This window comes from Argopecten irradians, chromosome 14 (genome assembly GCF_041381155.1).
Source record: "Argopecten irradians isolate NY chromosome 14, Ai_NY, whole genome shotgun sequence".
In the NCBI taxonomy this organism is placed as follows: Eukaryota; Metazoa; Mollusca; class Bivalvia; order Pectinida; family Pectinidae; genus Argopecten; species Argopecten irradians.
Window position 1 is genome coordinate 25,973,378 of NC_091147.1, and position 13,732 is coordinate 25,987,109.

At 34.0% G+C, this 13,732-nt stretch overlaps 1 protein-coding gene across 1 annotated transcript in view; it reads right to left on the minus strand.

Annotated features, from left to right (window-relative positions):
- The window catches only part of LOC138307114 (fibrillin-2-like), a 58,870-nt gene that overhangs the window by 16,137 nt on the left and 29,001 nt on the right, over positions 1-13,732 (minus strand). The window contains exons 50-73 of the mRNA XM_069247744.1: positions 13,119-13,232; positions 12,412-12,528; positions 11,815-11,928; positions 11,294-11,407; positions 10,870-10,989; positions 10,361-10,480; positions 9,811-9,924; positions 9,327-9,440; positions 8,403-8,516; positions 8,032-8,145; positions 7,600-7,716; positions 7,134-7,247; positions 6,771-6,884; positions 6,167-6,280; positions 5,700-5,813; positions 5,162-5,284; positions 4,672-4,785; positions 4,324-4,437; positions 3,511-3,624; positions 2,201-2,314; positions 1,756-1,869; positions 1,167-1,280; positions 701-820; positions 87-200 (exon numbers count right to left, since the gene is read on the minus strand). Coding sequence (XP_069103845.1) covers positions 87-200; positions 701-820; positions 1,167-1,280; positions 1,756-1,869; positions 2,201-2,314; positions 3,511-3,624; positions 4,324-4,437; positions 4,672-4,785; positions 5,162-5,284; positions 5,700-5,813; positions 6,167-6,280; positions 6,771-6,884; positions 7,134-7,247; positions 7,600-7,716; positions 8,032-8,145; positions 8,403-8,516; positions 9,327-9,440; positions 9,811-9,924; positions 10,361-10,480; positions 10,870-10,989; positions 11,294-11,407; positions 11,815-11,928; positions 12,412-12,528; positions 13,119-13,232 — 2,769 coding nt within the window. The remainder of the gene's footprint in view (positions 1-86; positions 201-700; positions 821-1,166; positions 1,281-1,755; positions 1,870-2,200; positions 2,315-3,510; positions 3,625-4,323; positions 4,438-4,671; positions 4,786-5,161; positions 5,285-5,699; positions 5,814-6,166; positions 6,281-6,770; positions 6,885-7,133; positions 7,248-7,599; positions 7,717-8,031; positions 8,146-8,402; positions 8,517-9,326; positions 9,441-9,810; positions 9,925-10,360; positions 10,481-10,869; positions 10,990-11,293; positions 11,408-11,814; positions 11,929-12,411; positions 12,529-13,118; positions 13,233-13,732) is intronic.

Consider the following 13,732-nt stretch of genomic DNA (forward strand, 5'->3'; position numbering starts at 1 on the left):
CTATAATATTCAAAGAACTAATGAACTCTTTCAATGGTGTTGGATTAGCAGTACAATATTTTGAATTATAACTTATATAACCTTACCGAGTTCACATCGCTGGCCCTCCCAGTTCTTTGGACAAGTACACTCAAATGTTCCGGGTAGGTTATTACACGTACCTCCGTTGAGACAGGGGTCTTGGAGACATTCATTTTCGTCTGTAGACATAAGCATTTGAGTTATATTTTACGAGCATAACCAAGTACTGGTTTTCCTGTAACTTCATCACTTTGCACGGATAAGGTGGGGTCTTTCTGCACAATACATATGTTTCATTGTTTTTAATATATCAATCAGTTTTGGTTTCTTAATCGCCGTTATTCATCTTGCTTATCATAAGGTTTTTTTTAAATAATTTTCCCATAACGTTGTTCTCTCAACATGTGCAAATATCATGAATATACTGTATAATTGTTTAATTTTACTTAGGGAACATTTCGCGATCCGCTCTACAATTTAAGATATGTTCGCATTTAAATTAGTCTATTTGGAACAGTAATAAGCTATATCGTACACGTTTTTCTTGTCAATGTGGCCATTTATTCGCGTGTACTTAAGTTCGCGGAAACTACTTTTAACGCCAATATAGCAAAATCAATCCCCCACCAATAAACACAACTATACAGTATATTTATATAGTAATTGTATAGTTACTGACCCTCGGTACAGTTGGTTCCTGTCCAGCCAATCAGACATCGACACGTGTAGGTACCTATGGTATTGACACACAGAGCACCGTTCTGACAGATTCCTGGGTACAGCATGCACTCGTTACGATCTGGGGAAAAATAGTAAATGGTTGTTGATGAAATACATTTTTACATTGTATATCGAAATGTGTGAAGTAAATCAAGATGATCAGAAACACTTAAATCCGCAATTACAATCATATTATTACTATTATTGAATAGAAGTACTATTGAAAGGTCTATATTTTTCAACATAATCTTGACTTTCAATCACATACCAAAGTATTTAAATCCGGGATATTTGCCGAAAAATATAAATGGTCAGAAGAGTGGATCTAGACTTAAATATTTTATTTTCAATGTTCATTTATTGAAGTAAAAACGCAATTGTCCATTGTTTGGCTAAACTAATCAATCATTTTCTAATCTACCTACCTAGATTACAGACTTCGCCCGTGTACCCTGGGGGACAGACACACTTGTAGCTTCCAGGGGTGTTCATGCACGTGCCGCCATTTAGACATGACATGACGTTACACTCGTTAATATCTACAAAAGAGAATGTAAATAAATTTACGTTTACATATCCATATATACGAAAGCATGTTGTTAATCTAATATATAAGTGCAACGCAATTGGTTTGTTAGGCCATAATTCGTAAAAGATATTAATAAATAATACACTAATAATCAATAACAGTGAGCCAAGTAACAATACGGTGAATCACATGGCATCCGAACTTTAAACTTTGAAGATACTGAGTAATTATAAATAAAATGGAACAAAACAAATTTCATTGTATTTTTATGGGTGCAAAACAATTAACCAAACACTTTCTGAAACTTGTGTTAAATTTGATATGGTTAAGTTACTAGGGTTAACATATTTTTAAAGCTGTATGCTACCTAGATCGTATTGCCAAAATTAAAAGTAATCTATTATAAGTTATGTCTATTATAAAGATAAGTAATCTTGAATATACAGTTATTTTTTGATGAAATTGAAGATTATCAAGTTACACACCAACTTCACAGAATTTCCCGGTCCACCCTGTTCCGCACAGACACTGAACGGAGCCCGGGGTGTTGATACAGCGACCATTGTTTTGGCAGGTCAGGTTCTTACATTCGTCAATATCTTTAACAATGGAAATGAAAACGCAAATACAATAAATGCAAATAAAGTGTAAACATTCTGGAGTGAAAGCGCTAAAACGTATATCTACATTATACATATGTTAAGTTTATATCAAATACAAAATGTAAGTATAATCATGAGGTTATCCAGTTGTTTCATTATAAGTTCCCTGATATCCAGACGAAATAATTGAAACGTAGACTATACGCATTATTTGTTTTATCGCAGTGCACTTTGTTTTAGAAGAACTGCAATGAACACTATATTTAGTTTTGTTTAAAGGTCGATGCAGGTTTTTTAAATTTGTTTGTTTTACGGAATTTTGGCTTACCTTTAAGACACTCGTCTCCGTACCATCCCTGTGTACAATCACATTTGAACGATCCAGGTAAGTTTCTACATGTACCGCCATTTTGACACGGGAAGCGCAAACATTCGTCCACGTCTAACGTAAATAGAATAGTTGAAATGTAAATTTCAATACTTGCAATCGGTCTGCTGACAATAAGCAACTTCATACTAATTTGGCATCCTTAACAACATTATCACTTCCTACGTCAATATTTAGTTATACACATGTTACACACATCATATAGGAACTTTTGTGGTAATTTAAAATAAGACGTTAAAATTTTGAAATCGTTGTAAGCTAGCTCGCTGGAAGGATATTTTTTATTTATGTTAACATATTACAATATCAACGTAACCAATTTCCTTAAAATGAATGGAAGGTTAACCGATTGGGAACAACTTATAATCAGTCTTTATATTTAAAGAGACAATTCGATCTAAGAGTACATTGAAACTTGCACATATTTCGGATACAAACTAGTTCTAAAGAAAATTAGATTAGTTGGTTTAACTGTGATATGTCAGAAAAGCCCACTGTAGTCAAATGTATGTGAACTGTTCAATCGCCATTACACATAGCTTTGTATGCCGAACCCTGACCCTTGCCTATGTTGCAAAGAAGTTTTTGTCTAGAACTTCTAAAAACGCTCTTACAGTTGTGTTAACATTATTAGATGCATGTTATTGTCTAAAAATAATTTCATAACTCCTCGGTGGTTATGTATTCCTTTTGTTTAACGTGCGTGACTTTGACTCGGGCTAGGGTACAGCGTGCATGTTGTACCTGTTTAATCGTGTTGATTAACGATTTGGAATTTCAATGAAATTAATTAAAATACTTAATAATGTTGTGGAATTTGTCACTATTTCTTGTCATATGCTTCATAAGGATTGTAGAACAATACATTATGAAGAAGAACTTTTAAAATGTTATCTACCACCACAATTTACCAGCATTTAGAGAATCACAATGCTTACAACGCTTAGCGTTTACTTTTCCACAACGTAATAATGAATTGACTGCTAGAAATGATCATACAAACGTCAACATTATAGTAAAATGAGTACTCATGTTCAAATCAAGAAGCAAAGTTGTGGTGTGATTTCACAGCTTTATTCATCAAACCTTATGAGATTCAATAGATAACTAGTAGACAAAGAACATGTCAAATTGTTCGCCCAGTTATGGTCAATATAACTTAAAGTCACAGTAATTCCTGGAATACCCATCTTAGTTACAGCACTTTCGCTATACAAATCTAGGTTGCAGTAATTCACCTAAGTAATGACTTACCCACGTCACACTTGTCTGCCAACCACGCGGACATTGACAGGAGAATGACCCGGCACTATTTATACACGATCCTTCGTTCAGGCATGGCATCATCAAACACTCGTTAATATCTGTAAGATCAAACATTGGATTCTATTGGACCAATTCACGTATCACATGATATAAAGTAAGGTTTCTGTGGGACTACTGTTTCTATGGTATGACGTTAAACAATGATATTCCGGGTTAACGTTATTTTAGCGGAATATTTCCACTATAATTCAATTTTGCTTGTTACGAGCATTTTCATTGGCTTAAAAAAACAGCCCATAAAGGAAATTCCGTCGCCGTTTTAACGTTGCTTCTGATTGGCTAAGGTACGGCGTAATGATTTCATAGACAAAAGAGTCCTTCGCGGTTTATTTAGAGTACACTCAGATTTTTGTGTTATATCCCATAACATAAAAAATCATTCAAGTTAACCTTAAAAAGATACTAGTCCCGCACAAACGTTATAGGGTATCCCGTGGCACGTGCTTTAGTCCCTTTGCATTATACTAGAGCAGATCATGTTACGATGAAATATGTCAACGGAAAAACAATGGCAATATCCAAAGTTATTGAAGAGCTATCTGTCACCAAAACTAGATTCTTTTTAAAGTGTTGAAATGTAGCTTTTTGGTAGTACAATACGAGACTTGACCTTTTCGATGGCACAATTAATGGCATTATGACGGAATAAATCCAATGCAGCAATGAAAGTAATAATATAGAGTTCTGCATGGATTGTAACAAAGCATCCTTGAGGAATGAGTACAGAATATGCATACCTATTTGGCAGTTCTTGCCCTCCCAGCCAGGGGCGCACGTGCATTCATAGAACCCAGGTCTATTATAGCATGACGCGCCGTTCTCACATGGGTTAAATTGGCACTCATTTTCATCTAGAATGTAAACAAAACATTATTGGATTATTGACATACAAATTCAAATATATTTCAAGGTATGAATATCGAGTTAGAAGTTTATGTAATAATGCACAGAACACACACAAACAACTTATGAACCACGTTGAAAATTTCAAATGCGCACATATAAACAAACCCAATCCATTAAAAATCTACACAAGGAACACAAAGAAATTAAATAAATGTTGGGATCCTACCAAGTCAACCTACCAATCTGACAGTTTTGTCCACTCCAACCGGAAGTACACTGACAAATATAGGATCCGTCCAGATTCCGACAAGTGGCGTTGTTGTAACAAGGATCGTTTATACATTCGTTAAAATCTGAAATACGCAAAATTTCAAAGTTGAATCTCCCATTTACTGTCTCAATAGAGACAAAACTGCCATGATTTGTAACTATAAAAAAACTATCGCATTGCCCAATGGAGCAGCACTTAAATGCACATACCGATATTAGTAAAAATTGGATAAAAATATTTCATAAAAGTTAAAAAGTGCATAATGACAGATTTTGCATCACACAGCATCGAACCATGGTCTGAAATATACGTCAAATGAAATGCATTTTACGTAAAAGGGGAAAAATCGTAATTTACATTTTTGTCACTTCATTTGTAATTGAAAAAAAAATTATAGATGAATATCAAACTTTTATAATTAGTATGGTATTACATTTTCTAATTTCTTGATCACGTACCGATGTTGCAGCTTTGTCCGGACCAGCCCTGTGGACATTGACAGGTGTAGTTACCGGCCAGGTTAATGCAGGTTCCCCCGTTGATACATACACTGTAATCCATCTCCGTACACTCGTTCACATCTGTAACCGAAAATAACATTTAGCATTATGCCATAAAAATGCTAATTTGTTCAACAATTTATTGTAAGTGTTCGTCATAATTTTTGCAAGCACCATTTAGCGATATGCTAAATGCGCTTTATAGCAATATATCTGAAATATTATTACACTGCTCGTCTTATTATATGTCATTCAGCTAGCCAAACAAGTAATTATTATAAATAAAAGTTATTGATCTTAATGTTTAAAAACAAATTATTTTACGTAAATCTTGATAGTGCCTAAGTTTGTACATTTTTTGTACTTGAAGCAATTAAAAAATTTTGCATTATCTGAAAATGTTTTTAGAACAAGATGTAATGAAAATATGACCGCATTGTTAGCCTAGGGTATTTAATTCTAAAATGTTTATATGTCAAACATGTGATGCACGTACCTATTTCACAATTCTTGCCCTTCCAGTAGTTACCACATCGACACAAGTACGAGCCGTCGGTATTGATACATTGTCCTCCGTTCAGACAGGGTATGGTCAGACATTCGTTTGTATCTAAAATATAAATTCAATGAATAACCACATTATACCATTTGTAAAATGTTCTTTGTATCAAGAACGGATAATTCGGTATCAATTGACCGCATACTATCAGGGTTTAACAAAAGTTTAATTTCAACATATACCTATTCATTCTTGAAATACTTAAAAAAAAGATGCTTGTCAAAAATGAAATGTATTTGATAAATTGATATGATTTCCACATTAATACGTAGAATTACATATTTAGTACGTAAAATGCAAGGTATATGTTTTTGTTATAACAAATTGATTTATTGATCCTGTTTCCATATTTTGTGCGTAGATTTCTATATTAAGTGCATTGGTAACCATATTCATTGCTTTACCGTTTCTGCAGTTTGTCCCCTCTCTGCCCGGCAAACATTGACAGATATAAGATCCGGGGGTGTTGATACAAGATCCGCCATAGAAACAGGGATTGTTGACACACTCATCCACGTCTGGAATATAACCAGATATAAATCACTAATCGGTCTATATGTTGACTCAAAGAGCAGCGGGCGAGATCCAATAGAAAGTATCAAACTTATCTATGAATGAAACTTGGAATATTCAGCTAAAATACACTGCATATTGTAATATATGTTTTCACTAAGAACATTTATCATTATGTGTATCTTGTATGTGGCAGAGTCGATACTAAATACTGATAAGAACAAACAAAAATCAAAACCTGCCTACAAAGTCCACCTAAGTAACAAACTGAACAAGGTCTTTATGGTCAGGTTTTTTTTATTCACGTGTCATGTCACATTGTGTAGAAATTACTATTTGGCATCCAAAATTAAGCATATGGTCCAAAAGACTAGTGTTTACCGTATAACTAAGAAATTTTGTTTAAAATGATATTTGTGGGCGTTAATCAATTTTGTTATTTTTATTCAATATTTAGCATGTACGACTTCCTGCGAAGATACAAATTTTGCTCACCTTCTGTGCACGTGCTTCCCGACCATCCTCGCGAGCAGTCGCAGTAGAAGGAACCACCGGTGTTGGTACATTTGCCTCCATTTTTGCATGGCATTTGTTCACATTCATTTTTGTCTAAAATGAAATGTATAATAATTTTGTTATAAAATAACAAATATCTTTAATGTACACTTTATGGTAGTTTTAAGATATAATCTGTGGTTTTTGAACTAATTCCAATATTGACTAAAGTCAGTGTTGTGTCAAAAGGCATTTCATACAGCAGATATATAATGAGTGTACTTTTGGAAACTTTAATTCTTTTAATTTTACTCTTAGAATAACAAAACTCCAAAATGAAGCACAGAAGAACCAAATTCTTACCAAGCGCACAGTCCGGTCCATACCATCCCATTCTACATAGACACGTGTAGGAACCATCATTATTTATACAGGTACTGTCATGTTGGCAAGGTCGTGTGTCACACTCGTTCTTGTCTGAAATTATAGTACAAAGTGTAATGTTATATCATGTTATTATAAAGGCAAATGTGTTCGTGAGTAAACATATATTTTCTGTTATAACAAAAATTTCCTTTTATCAAATCATTTTTTTTTTGCATATGGCTGAAAGGTAACTTACGACTTAGTCATTTCTTACCACACCACTTATTAAAGTCTCGAGATCCTCTCAACGTCATACAAAGTCGCGAATATATCTAAAGGATACACATCATCATGCAATGCCACATTTGTGATGTTCTATTTCATCAGCACATATGTCTCATGCAATTCTGAGCTTTGATTTGTAAAACGTAATCAAGATCTCTCATCTGGAAGTAAGACTCACCAAGGTTACATGTGGGTCCATACCATCCGACTGGACAGATACATCTGAATGATCCGATCGTATTCTGACAGGTGCCGCCGTTCAGACAAGGAGCTAGGATCTCACATTCGTTCTCATCTAAAGAAAACATCACGTTAATTGAATCACTTTCTTTTCTTAACATTTTTTTTTAAATTAACAATCACATTAAATTATGTTTCGCATTTATATAGTTCATTTTCTAGGATTAACTATGGCTGCAATCTTAACTCCGATTTTTTAAGATTATGTCATTCTCTTCCGTTCGAACAGCTGAACGATTAAATTAAATGATATACATGTATTAAGCGTTACTTTAACCAAGAAGACAATGCTAGATTTTATTTTCTATGCCTAAATGTTGTCTTTGGTTATGCCTAGCATTTTTCTATGAAAAATAATCTCCAAACTTACCATTTTCACAGTAGGTACCGTAGAATCCAGGCAGACAGTTGCATTGATATGAGCCGTCCAAGTTGGTACAGGAAGCATTGTTTTGGCATGGAATATTACGGCATTCATCAATATCTGTAAAACAATTTGGTTCAAATAAAACAGTTTTGCATAAATAGAGCTTACCACACAATCGATAAAAACTTTTAATGTAAAATTTTGATCATCGAGACCAACATATTTGGCCGCTATATCCATGTTTTTAGATCTTTTGTTAGCAAAGGCAGGTTTAGCAGGCTATACTGTATTATATAATATTGACTTAGATATCAGAAGTATCATCAAATATATACACGATGTTATCAGACGAGGAGACAGAATACGAGACTCACCAACTTCACAATTCTGACCGCTCCACTGGGCCGAGCACACACATTTGTAGGATCCGACGGTGTTCTGGCATGTTCCGCCATGTAAACACGGCATTCGGAGACACTCATTCACATCTGCAATCATAGTTTTTGTATTCCGAATTTACATATCACAGACTTATCTGTCCTTGCGGGTAGGTATTAGTTGTGACGTCATGTGTCTACGAGCACTACGTCAATATCTATTTTTTAGAGAAAACGACGTAAATTTTATTCACGAATTAATTACGTCATAAGAAGATGGAATATTCAAGAACACCGAATTTAAAACTGTTCCAATATCCATAGACCTCAAGCGATACATTAAGTATGGTTCTAAATTCCGTACTGAAGTATTATTAAAACCATTCTTCTTTGAAATGTTAATCCCAATAAATACAAAATACACCGAAAAGATGATGATGATAGTGTTCCGAGATTAAAGTGAATAGTCGAGCAAAGGAAGGCTAAAGTCGGTAAACTCGTGTTAATATATACAGTGTAATTTCGTATGAAATAGAATAATAAAATTTCCCATCAAAATCGCTCTTTTGCGTAGAAATTAACTTATATTATAGGAATCCTAAAACGTCCTCTCGGCTGGTTATATCCGTGGTGACATTTCCACCTAGCCTCGCTTTCAAAGAGTTAGGTGAATTTATATTTAGAACTGTGATAAATGTACACAGTGCTTTTCCATAATTTCAAAGGTCAAAACTGGACCACGTAAACAGAACTTGACCGTCGTTTTAATATGTAAGGACTAATGGAAGGCCAATTAACGCAGAACTTTGTCCAACTATTGACTTTTAAGATAAACACTCAATTACATCAATGTTAATTATTATTATCATACGCTTTTTATTTTTTATTTTTTTTTTCTAAAAAATGTTTTTGATCCCTTACCTCTGTCACATACGGGTCCTTGCCAGCCTTCGGCACATTGACACCGGAAAGAGCCGATGGTGTTCGTGCACGTTCCGCCATTCAAACAAGGTACTTTGTTACACTCATTATCGTCTGAAAAAAGTATCCATTAATAAAATAAATGGGAATGTATATTGTTTGACAGCTGCAAGCTTCCTTGTCAGTCGCTACTACCACATTTTTTTTTTAAATTGCGTTTGTGAGAATTGCAATAGGTGTCCTATGATCCACATATATTGACGAAAATAAGACAGCAGATTTAAGATTTCCATCACATTAAAAATTAAACTATATGTATCATGATGAAAAATGATTACAACATAACGTCTATAGCCGCTGCCTTTTTCTCATTCATTATGCTTTGAAATAATTAATTGTTAATGTATAATTAGAACATAAAAAATTAATGGAAGACTATTTCACATACATTTTCATTCCACTACCTCCCCTATGGTATACCTACCATCCTTACAGAGAGGACCCCTCCAGCCGGCAGGACACTCACACAAGAAGCCTCCTTCAGTGTTAATACAATTACCACCATGGTCGCAGGGTCTCTGGTTACACTCGTCCGTATCTGTATCATAGAGTGTGTTGATAACAACATAATTATCTGTTATCAGCAAATTAAACAGATTTTCATATATATTATGTGATGTATTGAAATTCAAGGTAAATATTAATCTTGAATCTTATTGAAAATGACTATGTGGTAACAATTACACCACTTAAAATCCAAAAATTATTGTTTTTATTATTGTTTTATAAGTATATTATAAAAATAATAATAAAAGAAATAATGATAATTTGTAAAATACTCAAACACAATAATAGGAAAATAAATTATTCTTATTTTTAACGATGTTGAATATATCGTTTCTATATGGTTTTTTCCCCGTAAAGACAACTAAAAACAAAACAAATCTAGTTTAATCTGGCTTCCTTTTAATTGTATACATAATAATATATGCCCTCCCTATCAAAACCAAAGTAAGACCATGACAGAAGCGTACCGTTGTTACATTGAGGGCCTGACCATTCCGTGGGACATATACACCGGTATCCCCCGTCATTGTCCATACAAGTCGCACCATTGAAGCAAGGATAAGCGCCCTCAATACACTCGTTAATGTCTGAAACAGTTATAGAGTATAAAAAAGTGAAGTTCACTGATCGATGCACTCTCAATAGTACTGGTAACCTCCGATGTCAACTAGATCAATACCAAGTTCGTGCTGTCATTTCGATCAAAGATACATGCTAGAAAACAGCCTTCCTTATTGAGACATTCAAAACTGCTTATTGTATTTTCCAGTACAACTGTACTTTCAAAGGCCCTAAAGAAAAATAGTTATGTCACTATAATAGTTGTTTTGCTGTATTTTATGACATTTTACCAAAATACATAATTGTAGTGGGATATTGCAGTTTTTGGGATATCACTGATGTTGAAAGGTCGCTTATATCATTTATATACTTACTTATTTCACAGAAAGGTCGCTTATATCATTTATATACTTACTTATTTCGCAGAAAGGTCCCTTATAGCCCATACCACATATACAACTAAAACTGCCTTGTTTATCCTGGCAGGTGGCGCCATTCATGCACACAGGTGGCGATAATAAGCATTCGTCAACATCTGAGGAGAGACAAAATCATGTTAGTTTGCGTTAGCCTATGACAACGTCATCTTTCTTTGTAAGTTGGTACTGAATGTAACAAAGCAATTAAACAATTATGATTCGTAAAAATAATTTTTCGCACAATAGATACACTAAGAGAGATGGTCGTTTAATAGAGTTATAATATATAGTGAAAATGCAGAGGGTCGTTTAATACAGATGGTCGTTAGTACAGATTCGACTGTACTTCAAAACAAATTGATTGACGTACGGTATATCGTGGTACGTGAATTTGTTCCATGATGTTTAGCTTATACATACTTATACCACAGTACTGTCCGAGCCAGCCGTCTGTACAGTTACATCTGTATGATCCCATAATGTTGACACACTGTCCTCCATTCTGGCACTGGATCTTACTACATTCATCTTTATCTGTCAGAAAATAATGAATAATATAAATATAGTGACATATTTGTGCTCCAACTCCAAATTAACTGTTCGCCTGTTAGTGACCAGATATTCGATAACTTCTTTTGTAGGTCATAAGAAAACCTAACTTGATTCCGGATCCCCACTCACTGAAGATGATATTGCGTTTTTTGCTATCATATTTGTTTCATTTGACTTCTTGTATTTTCTATTGTTAATTATATATAATATAACCGTTTTTTCTTTTATGTGCATCTCAAGTCATTTACATAAAATTTACACACAAAAAAACCTGATTTTTTTCTCATTTTTTGTGTGTGATTTTTTTCGTGGTGAAAAGGCCTTTTAATAACCCGCGTAAATTTTCACGTTCACGGTAGGTTTATTATAAGCTTCTACGTTACACTGACCTCCCTCACAGTTCTTGCCTGTCCACCCTTCAGCACAGACGCACTCGTATGACCCAGGGAGATTGTTACATGTACCGCCGTTCAGACATGGATCGCTGGTGCATTCGTCTATATCTTCAATCATAAATAAAACATTAAGATGATATATATCAGGCACAACGATTATTTTATTACATAAAAACGAATCTCGGCATCGTAATAATATCATTAACAAAACTCAAATTCGCCCAACAAACGCAAACTCAATCTGATTAAATTCTTAATCTTCTTGTCGTTCTGTAAACTAAAGAAATGAACAAAGGGAAAATAAAATATTTTCAAATGGTAATGCGGAAACCATTAATTCTAATATCTTACAAGAAGTTCGCTATATTTAAATAATTCAATTTTTGGATGGCAAATACGTAAACGAAAAGATTTTTTTTCTGAACACGATTTGTCCTTTTAGTTAAGATGTAATTAACAATAACACGACGAAAAAATATTTCAATACAAATATTTTCTATGAAATCCCGAATTACGTGTTACGTCGACCAAATATACATGAAATTTTCAAATAAAGGGACTAAAGTAATATAATCATGTTGAAAACCTTACCAATCTGACAGTCGGATCCGTGCCATCCAGAGTCACAGTCACACCTGTAGGAGCCAGGTAAGTCTGTGCAGGTGCCATGGAAGTTACAGATGTCAATCTTTAGACAATCAACCTCATCTAAGGAACAAAACAGACGTCAAATATCATTACACAATAGGTAGCATAGGTAACACACACTTTAAATGGTATTAGGTAGTCGGTAGCATAAGCTGTAAACATTAAATGTATTCAAATATATCAAGGCTCATTTGGATTTTTTTAACGAATATTAAGTTCCAATCAAATAAAATTGCGAGAAATACATAAATCCTCCGTAAATAATGCGATGGGAAATTATATTGTAATGGATATAAAGTTTCCAATTAGATAAAGTCGAGACAAACATTAAAATTCTTTGCAAATATTTCCCCTTGTGTGATATCTCATATTCATAAGTCATACTTTGTCCATGAAGTCGGCCAGAAATTATTAAAAATTCCAGGTATTCCATCATTTGATTCAACAGTGTTTTGAATATTTATATAGGGTATTTTTTTGTTCACGAAATAGGGTCTAAACGAGATAAAATAATTAAAGAAGGCGTCATTCTATTGTAAGAGAGATATGCAATAGCAAATTTGCTCCGACATTCTTGAGTTCCACGTGGGTGTACGAGCCCTAGGAATGGCTACATGCCGCCTTGCGATCAACTGTTGGGTTATTATTACCTCTTTCACAGTTAGGTCCCTGCCAGCCGGGTAGACACTCGCAGGTATAGTAACCTGGGTTATCTATACATGTCGCTCCATTTCTGCAAGGATACCTTTTACACTCGTCCTCATCTGTACAAAATCATTAAACAATTTATAATATGACATTTATTATATCAATATCAGAATGACAAATTAACACGGAAAATTATCAAAAATCCTTGAGTTCTGACTTTGTGCCATCTTTCTTACTTTATTGTTTGAAGCACGAATATTTTCATATAAGTTCAAACTATTCATTCAAATTGGTTAATCACTCATAAGAAAACCTTTTGTTGCTTTACAGAAGCAAAAACAGATAAGGCGATTACGACAGCATTCCATATATTAAAACCGAATTCATGATTATATAATTCTTTTAAATTTTAAAATTCGCTGGTGTATTTTACGCTCTATTAAGTCTTTGTATTTCACAGGGTTATCTCCCTTTTGGGTATGTATCAATTGTGACGCCATAACTGGCTGAACAAATATCAGGTCATATCCTGTGAAAAATGACGTAAACTCATAAAAAACATTAAAAACAATCAATATCCACCTGCAAGGGTAGACAACTCTCTAATATGCAAATA